This window comes from Urocitellus parryii, unplaced genomic scaffold, assembly GCF_045843805.1.
Source record: "Urocitellus parryii isolate mUroPar1 unplaced genomic scaffold, mUroPar1.hap1 Scaffold_540, whole genome shotgun sequence".
NCBI classification, from domain to species: Eukaryota; Metazoa; Chordata; class Mammalia; order Rodentia; family Sciuridae; genus Urocitellus; species Urocitellus parryii.
This window is the reverse complement of record NW_027554073.1, coordinates 117,575-127,008: the sequence shown is the minus strand read 5'-3', so window position 1 is coordinate 127,008 and position 9,434 is coordinate 117,575. Positions and strand designations below refer to the sequence as shown.

Sequence of the window (9,434 nt, the reverse complement as noted above, 5' to 3'; positions counted from 1 at the left end):
GCAGCGGGGGGCCGGTTGGAGGCGGGGGGGCTGGGCGGAGGCGGAACGCCGGGTGGAGGGGGACCGGGCTGCGGGGGGGCGGTGCCCGGCGGCGGGGGGCCGGCCGGGCGGCGGGCGGGTGTGGGGGGCGGGCGGCGGCGGGCCTGGGGGCGGCCTGGGGGCGGCGGGGGGCGCTGCCGTCGGGCGGGGGTCCGGGAGGCGGGGCCCGGCGCCGGTGGGGCCTGGCGGCGGCTAGGGGCCAGACGGCCGCGGGCCAGGCGGCGGCGGGGGGGCCGGGGCCAGGCGGCGGGGGGGCGGGGCCCGGCGGCGGGGGGGCGGGGCCCGGCGGCGGCGGGGGGGCGGGGCCGGGCGGGTGTGGGGGCCGGCGCGCCCTGACCGGTCTGCGCATGCGCGAGCCCGGCCAGGCGGCGCGAGGTCACAGGTGGGCGGTTGGCGGCGGCTAGCAGTTGGGCGGGCTGGTCCCGGAGGCGGCGCGGGGGGGGGGGGGGGGGCCGGGGCCGGGCGGCGGGGGGGCGGGGCCGGGCGGGTGTGGTGGCCGGCGCGCCCTGATAGGTCTGCACATGCAGTGTAGCAGGTGAGCAGGCCGGCGCTGCTGTCAATTTAAATAAATTAAGATAGCTAATTCTTTGTGTTCGAAACTATATTGTTTCATCCTAAACATTTTATTAAAAAATGTTTTTTTTAAATGATATTATTCCTTTTAACTTTTAACCAGAGTCTTCATTTTTCTGATGGAGAAAGACATAAAAATATAGAAATCATGATTCTTGATGATGACATTCCAGAAGGAGATGAAAAATTTCAGCTCATTTTAACAAATCCTTCTCCTGGACTGGAACTGGGGCAACAGACAATAGGTATTTGACAATTTCTTCTCCATAGCCACCTCTTTTTCATGCTTGTTTCCCTAATTTGGGGGAGAGACAGATTAGAGAGACTTCATGATTTCTACTTAGAATAAAAAAAACATTTTAAATTAGGCATCTTGGAATTCTATGTCAGTGTTTTTGAATGGGTATATTTATGTAAAGAACAAAAAGAGTTAGTTGGTACTAAAGATACTATTGAGTCATTTCCACAATTTAGAATGTTCAAAACATGAACAGAGAGAATGCAGAAAATATGTCTCAAGTGATGGCTATAAAGGAGGAGGAGAAAAATAGGTAAAACAAAATAAAGGGAAAGAAAAAGAATGTATAAGAGAATTTGACTGTGAGAAGAAAAAAAAGGAGAGAAAGAGAAACAAGTAAAAAACGAAACAAAACAAAACCAAAATTAACAAGACAAAAACACAGACCCTTAAGGGTCAATTCAAGGAAAAATAAACATGTTTAAAAAATGCTAAAACTGAGATAAAAAAAAAACAAATGTATGTATGTATGTATGTCTACCAACGAATCACTCCAGCAAGAATACATACACACATGCACACTTAAAGAATCATCTCCACTTAGGTGTTTCAAAGTGTTGATAAAGGTGGATGTCGGTGCCTATCCTCAACTGTCATTCTGTTTCTTCTTGTGCTATGTATTGAGAGTAAGAGACACAACCTTGGTTGGGGGTTAACTCCTTCCTCTTTTTGTGTTGTTCACTAAACTGCCTACTGGGTTGGCCTAACATTGAAGTTGTTTGAAATAGCTTTCAGCTTCCCTGCTTACCATTATAAGACAGGAAGGAACGGGAAGTACTATCAACTGCAGTTTTGTGCAGACAGATAACATTGATGCACTCCGAGTGTGGAGCTTCTGCACAGTCCTAGTAGTGATGTTCTGGTGGCTAGGGCTTAGGTCTAATCAGAGCTTAAGGACTTTGTTGAGTATTATCTTCCCTGGAGAACACACATTCCTAGTGCCAGGCTGATGGCAATCGCTGCCAGGATCTCAGGAATCTCCATAGAATTCTATTTGTAGGACAGGAAAGCCAGTCCTCTCCACGTGTTTCACGTCTCTATAAGTCTTACACACTCTGTTGCTCACAAACATGGCCTTCCCACACTTAGTCCCTAAGTGTATTCATACCCACTTGTTCAGTTTCATGACCTCTTCAGCTGGTTATGTGAGCCACCAGACTCAAAGGGTTAGTGAGTTGCACTCCCCTCTGTATTTCTTACTTGAATCACCATGGGTACAATATTCTCCATAACTCTTGCATTTGTGTTCTACTAGGTACACGTTGGGCCACATGATGGGACATTATGGCAGTTCTTGTTTGATCTTACAGGCTTCTGCAGCAGCAAACTGCAAGGTGGCCTCCTCAAGATGACTTCCATGTCAGGTTGAGAGAAACAGATTTCACAACAAGCACATTTCAAACAAGAGCCTGTTGTGCAGCCTCTGGATAGCTAAATTATGACTTTTTATCATCCATAGGTTTTTCCATGCCAATAGGTTGTGTCTCTCTCTATATATATTACCCCTCCCCTCTGTGGCCAATCAGTGCTGCTGCTGCTGCTGCTACCAAGTTGGCTCCAATGTACTCTTTCTTGTTCTTTGTTCAATGCATCTTCATTTCTATGTTTCTAAGAGACCATGATTGTCTAAAATTGAATTTCAGTTCCCTTTTTTTACCCACCTTGCTGAGAAGCAGTTCTCCTGCTGCTTGAGTGTGGAGTCATGGAGCAACTGGAAATGCAACCTTCCTCTATTCCACAATCTTGAATCTCTTCTAAATTTATATTTCAAACTCTTATCATAAGATAAGTTTTTTTCTTGTATCTTGTTAGTAGACAAGCATTTCATTTAAGGATGAAAGTTCTGGACCTTCTTTTCCATTACCTTTGCCTGACGGATAGCTCCAGGACATGTTGAGCAGTAGCAGTGCTGGCAGTCATCATTATCTTGTTTCTTTCTTTTTTTATTGTTATTATTAGTTGTTCAAAACATTACAAAGCTCTTGACATATCATATTTTATACATTTGATTCAAGTGGATTATGAACTCCCAATTTTACCCCATATACATATTGCAGATTCACATCGGTTACACATCCACTTTTTTACCTACTGCCATACTAGTGTATGTGGTATTCTGCTCCCTTTCCTATCCTCTACTATCCCCCCTCCCCTCCCCTCCCATCTTTTCTCTCTACCCCATCTACTGTAATTCATTTCTCTCTCTTGTTTTTTTCCCCTTTCCCCTCACTTCCTCTTACATGTAATTTTGTATAACAATGAGGGTCTCCTTTCTTTACCATGCAATTTCCCTTCTCTCTCTCTTTCCCTCCACCCTCTCGTCCCTGTTTAGTGGTGATCTTCTTCTCATTCTCTTCCTCCCTATTCTGTTCTTAGTTGCTCTCCTTATATCAAAGATGACATTTGGCATTTGTGTTTTAGGGATTGGTTAACTTCTGTTTTTACTGGGAATGTTTTCACTGTTTCATCATTAAATTTGGTCTCTGCTGTTGACTTCTGAGAGGTAGCATCACATCAGGTTGACAAACCTACCTTCCATTCTAAGATTGCAGAGTATTTTCATATAATAAAGGAATATGAAATTTTATGTAATGCTTTAAAAATGACCTCTCTTTAAAAAAAAAGGAAAAGGTACTCTTAAAATGATCACTTGAGGTCGAGAGTTGACCTTTTTTCCAATGAAATATCCACACTCATTTCAGCATTTATAACAGCCCTTCTTATTTTCACTTATCATTGAATATTTTTGTTTTGACAGCTGTAATTACCATCCTTGCTAATGATGATGGCCCTGGAGTTCTATCATTTAACAACAGTGAGCACTTTTTCCTGAGAGAGCCAGCAGCTCTCTATGTTCAGGAAAGTGTTGCGGTCTTGTACTTTGTTCGGGAACCTGCACGAGGACTGTTTGGAACTGTGACAGTTCAGTTCATTGTCACGGAAGTGAATTCTTCAACAGAATCCAAGGACCTGACTCCTTCCAAAGGCTATATTGTATTAGAAGAAGGTGTTCGACTCAAGGTACAGTATGCAACTTTAATGAGGATGAAGCTTATAATTCTAATATTTACAAAATATTTTTTCCTGCATCCTCAAAAGAAGAAAAAGATATTTCCAACTTAGGTGAGAAATAAAGACACGATTAGATTATTATGTGACAAGTGCTAATGTACTATATAATATGTATAGAGGGCAACTGAAGGAATTTACTATTAATAGAGAAATATGGAAATAATAAAAATACACATTTTTTTATTTTAAATTCCAAACTTATTTAAATGGTATACTTCACTTTATATGTAAAGCATAAGCCAAAAAAGCTCCCAGCCTCAGTCAGTCATTTCTTTTTGCTATATTTTAATTAAGCAGCATGTAACTGCTGCTTCAAACTGTTTGAGAATAGGAATAGTGTTTTAAAGAGAAAAATCCTGGATTTGAGATTAATTATGAATGTGATCTATCCTTACATAAGTTTAGTTTCCCAACTTATTTTTCTATATATTTTCCATTCCTGTATATTGATTTTCTGTTCCTACTAAACTTTATTTTTAAAAATATAGTTGAAGTTTAAATTAGTTCATCGAATTATCTTTAGACATTTTTCAAGCTAGCTAAAATACTGCTTTAAAGAAATACATTTGGGGCTCGCCTGGCATGCGTGCGGCCCGGGTTCGATCCTCAGCACCACATACCAACAAAGATGTTGTGTCCGCCGAGAACCAAAAAATAAATATTAAAAATTCTCTCTCTCTCTGTCTCTCTCTCTCTCTCTCTCTCTCTCCCTCTCTCCCTCTCTCCCTCTCTCCCTCTCTCTCTCCTCTCACTCTCTCTTTAAAAAAAGAAATACATTTGCAGCCCTTTCCTCTAAACTAATTCATCTAACAATCAAATAACTTTCTCAATTTTAAGTTTTTGTAAAGTTCAACATATTTTTTGTTCATTTTTTAAACGTTCTTCCAAATTTAAAATCTTTGATTTCTTCAAAGACACACTTAAATTGTGAAAAATACAAAAGTTCAAATTTGAAGTATATTAAAATTTGTCATTGCTTTATTCACATTTTTCTCTTAATAATTTTTTTGTAATTTAAAATGTTTAAAATTTTTTTACTGTAATATTTTGTGTCTTTTTCTCGGCGTGTATTTAAGTAAAACTTTTGTTCATTTGGTAAATTAAACATTAGAGAAAATTAGATTAAATATTTTTGGCTCACACAACTGTTTTTGCTCCACGTTTTTATTTTGACATATAAATAGTAAAATGCACCAATTCCAAGCATATGGATTAATGATTTTAAACATAGTATACACACATATAATGACCTGTATTAGTCAGCTTTTCATCACTATGAACAAAATACTGATAAGAACAACTTAGTGGGGAAAGATTTATTTTGGCTTAGCGTTTCAGAGGATTCAGTCTGTGTCATCGGGCTCCAAGGTAGAATCATCTTGGTGGAAGGGTGGAGTTGAGGAAAGCTGCTCAGCTTATTGCACCCGGGGAAAACAGAAAGCAAGAGGAAAGTGCCAGAGAGAACCCAGACCTTTCCAGGAAAACCTCTATCCCTTGTGACCTACTTAATACAAGTAGTCCATTCAGCCATCAGTGGATTAATCTACTGATGAGATCAGAGCCATCATGATTTATCACTTTCCAAAAAGTCTACCTCTGAGCAGATGAGACTTTGGACAACATTTCATATCCAAAACATAATACCTCCACTCAGATTAAAGATATTAACACTACTATTACCCAGATGGTTCTCTTTGGCATCTTGCCTTTTCAAGAGGAAACCACTTTGTAATGTTTTAATTGACTCATTTTTGCTGATTCTTGAGCTTTGTATAAATAGGGCCTTATAGTATCTATTATTTTGTGTTTAGCTTCTTTCATGCTTCTTTCATGCTTCTTTTGTGTGGTTGCGGACATCCGTAGCTGATCCTTTTTTATTGTTGAATAGAGTTTTGTGGAACAGATCACCATTTATTTATCCATTTTCCTGTTGATGAACATTTGGGTTGTTTTCTAATTTGTTCCTACTATGGCTTTTTTGTAATATATATATTTTAATTGTCAATGGACCTTTATTTATTTATATGTGGTGCTGAGAATTCAACCCAGTGCCTCACACATGCTAGGGAAGTGCTACCCCTGAGCCAGAACCCCAGCCCCTCTACCATGGCTTTTTAATGGTGAATCCTAGACTACAAAGACATTAATGAAGTTATATAGCCAGAGCAGGATAAAAAAGTATCCCAAAAAAGGACATGAATTTAATATTTTAATATTTTATTCTGTGTTATTTAAAAATGTCATTTATTTTTTAGACACTTCCATGTAGTGTACCACAGTGTTGAAAATCCCAAAAGTAATAACATGAAAATCCCAAAAGTAGCTATCACATTATGGGGACCATTATTAAATAAAAAAGAGGTGCTGTTTTTTGAAAGACATTATTTTGGTTTCTAAAATGTTTAGTAAATTTCTCTATGTGTTTTGCAAATATATTCTATTCTAGTAACTTTACTTTTTTATTTTGTTTTCAGGCCCTGCACATTTCTGCTGTATTAGACACAGAACCAGAAATGGATGAGCATTTTGTTTGCACCTTGTTTAATCCGACGGGAGGTGCTAGACTAGGGGCTCAGGTTCAAACCTTGATAACAGTATTACAAAATCAGGCCCCTTTGGGGCTGTTCAGTATTTCTGCTATTGAAAATAGGTATAATTTATTTATAAGAAAATGTCACTTCTGAAAATAAGGAAGAAATAATTTTTGACATAAGAAAATGCAAAAGAAAATTGAGGTGTGATTATGTAAAGTGGACTTTTAAAATGAATTCCAGACTTAACCATGGCCTGCTTAATGGTGTCATCAGAATTCTTATTTTCTCATACTTCACACTTCTAGGAAAAGGCCTGCATTATTTTGTGATTTTAGAAATAAAAAGCAAGAAAAAATATAAAATATACTTGGTCACTGAATCCAAATACATTACTCTTTAAACATATTAAAATGATTATAATTATAAAATTTCCTTTGGAAACTGACAGATATTTATATACAGTATATTAAGAGATTTAGTTTTATTCTTATACTAAGAATTTCCTGTTTTTTCCTGTCAGATGTTTTTGATTTATGTGTGAAAAAATTCAAAAAAGACAGTTTTAAAATGTGTAATGTTAAATTACTGATCTTCAGTATTTTCTGATTATAAGTGTTGCATTTGTACTTAAAAAAACTCCATAAATGAATATTTTCAAGCACACATTTGTCTTGAAAATATTCATGTATCAAATTTGTGCATGTCATTTGGGTTGTATAAATGTAGAAGCATATTAAGCATATACTGGTAATGTGACATATATTTTAAATATGTAGAAATTATATTCTTTTTCTGTTTTCCACAATTTCAGAGCCACTTCTATAGATATTGAAGAAACCAACAGAATGGTATACTTAAATGTGTCGTGTACTAATGGCATTGATTTAGCTGTGAGTGTGCAGTGGGAGACGATATCTGAAACAGCCCTTGGCATGAGTATGTTTAGTTTTTTATGAGAAAAAAATGCTGTAACTCAGAAATGTTGCATGTATAAGATTTACATTATTTCCATGAATTATAATTTATGGGTTTATTAAAAATGGGAAACAGATATTTAATTTTATTACTATATCCAAGAATATTTGAGTGCCTAGGAATGTTACTGAGCTCATGGAGCTTAGAATTTAAAGTGTACCAAAATAATAAGTAAAAATCAATGTGGAGGAATCAATTATGCAAAGAACTGGGTTGGAGGAACCTGGGAGACACGAGGGGGAAGCTTTAGAGGCAGGAAACTCAGGCATAAAAGGACATGTCATAATTGAAGAACCTCAGTGAATAGGGAGTACAGAAATAGGGGAGATGCAGAGATCATTGAAGAACTTGAGAAATATTTTATGGATGTCAATCTTTTATCCCAGAGTTAATGGAAAACCTTTGAGTGGTTTAGGCATGGGGAAGATGGTATGGTATGATCATGTTTGCATTTTTAAGTGTTATTCATAGGACCGTGTAAAGAATTGGTTGGTATAGCAGAGAAGAGAGGATGCATGGAGATGAGCAAAAGGGCAACAGATGATGGAAGTTTAGAGCAGGTGATGAACTGGGTGCAAGGGTGAGGGTGAGACCCAGATGACTCCTAGCTTGTGTGGTAGGATAGAGTGTCTTGCCACTGACTAAGAGATGTGTGAAAGAAGGCTAGGTGTTGTTTTGGTGAGGGAATTAAAATAAATCTGTTTTAGCACATTTTAAGTTTGAGTTCCTTTTGAGAAGGCGTTTATACTCAAAGGAAGGTCTCTGCTGCAAGATAGACTTAGGGATCTGACATGTGTTACTGTTTTTAAAGTCATGGACATTGATTTAACAATCTGAGAAGAGGAGCTCTAGACAGAGAAGGGAAGAAGACCCAGCCTGAAAATTGAAAAGCATCAGATTGAATGGCTAGGGATAGCAGAGTGATCTCACGAAGGGGATTTGGAGACCTGGTGAGAAATACAGGAGAAAACAGTAGATTGCAGATACTAGAAGAGTGTGTTAAAGGGTGGGAGACGGGCTGGGGCTATTGCTCAATGTCAGAGTGCTTGCCTAGCATGCCCAGGGTCCTGAGTCCAAACCCCAGTGCTGGAAAAAAGAAAAGAAAGAAATAAAACATGTTTTAGCATATTTCCCTTTAAAATTACAGTTAGCAAGTATTTATATTTAAATAGACCTTGGGAAAGTTCATATGGCTATAGAGTGAAGTATTAGTACTCCTTTTGTTATCCATAATTGTTATTTTAAGTTACTATTTTTAAGTTTTCTAGCCTCTTTCTCTCTCTCTCTCTCTGTCCCTGTCTCTCTCTCTCTCTGCCCCTGTCTCTCTCTCTCTCTCTCTCTCTCTGTCCCTGTCTCTCTCTCTCTCTGTCCCTGTCTCTCTCTCTCTCTCTCTCTCTCTCTCTCTCTCTCTCTCTCTCTCTCTCTCTCTCACACACACACACACACACACACACACACACACCATGGGGAATTCATTTGTATTGAAGTCATTAGTCTCAATGTTTAAATAACAAATTAGAGCAGATAAGTTTGAGAAGGAATTATGCACTGGTAAATAATGATTTATGTTTTTTAGGGGGAATGGATGTTGTCTTTTCCATATTTCAAAGTTTTTTTGGACAAGCCAGTTTCTGGCTGGTGTTTCTTTACTTTGGAAGATTCAGTATATGGTATAATGTTAAGAAAATCATCATTTACTATTTACCGATGGCAAGGGATTTTTATTCCAGTAAAGGTAAACATTGCTTATTTTTTTCCACAGTGCACAAAATAATATATACAAGTAAATGTGAGATACATTATGAGTTAACTGTTTTTTGTAATTCTCATTTTCTAGGATTTAATGATACAAAATCCTAAAACTTGTGAGGCCTTTAATATTGGTCTTTCCCCCTACTTTGTAATTACTCATAAAGAAAGAAATGAAGAGAAGTCTTCTGTTA

The 9,434-nt window shown here is 38.5% G+C and overlaps 1 protein-coding gene across 1 annotated transcript; it reads left to right on the top strand.

Moving 5' to 3' along the window:
- Nucleotides 1-719: 719 nt before the first annotated feature.
- On the top strand, nucleotides 720-9,434 carry LOC144252744 (adhesion G-protein coupled receptor V1-like). Its single transcript, XM_077794867.1, has 6 exons — nucleotides 720-857; nucleotides 3,669-3,931; nucleotides 6,457-6,632; nucleotides 7,328-7,452; nucleotides 9,068-9,226; nucleotides 9,329-9,434. The coding sequence occupies exons 1-6, from the start codon at nucleotides 761-763 to the stop codon at nucleotides 9,349-9,351; spliced, it is 843 nt and encodes a 280-aa protein (XP_077650993.1). The 5' UTR covers nucleotides 720-760; the 3' UTR covers nucleotides 9,352-9,434.

What these genes read in the sequence shown, in the direction of transcription:
- LOC144252744 (XM_077794867.1), top strand. Translation starts at nt 761, where the DNA reads ATGATTCTTGATGATGACATTCCAGAAGGAGATGAAAAATTTCAGCTC. An exon ending in AAGAAGGTGTTCGACTCAAG is followed by an intron (nt 3,932 to 6,456) that starts GTACAGTATGCA and finishes TTTTGTTTTCAG; the next exon opens with GCCCTGCACATTTCTGCTGT. An exon ending in ATTTCTGCTATTGAAAATAG is followed by an intron (nt 6,633 to 7,327) that starts GTATAATTTATT and finishes CCACAATTTCAG; the next exon opens with AGCCACTTCTATAGATATTG.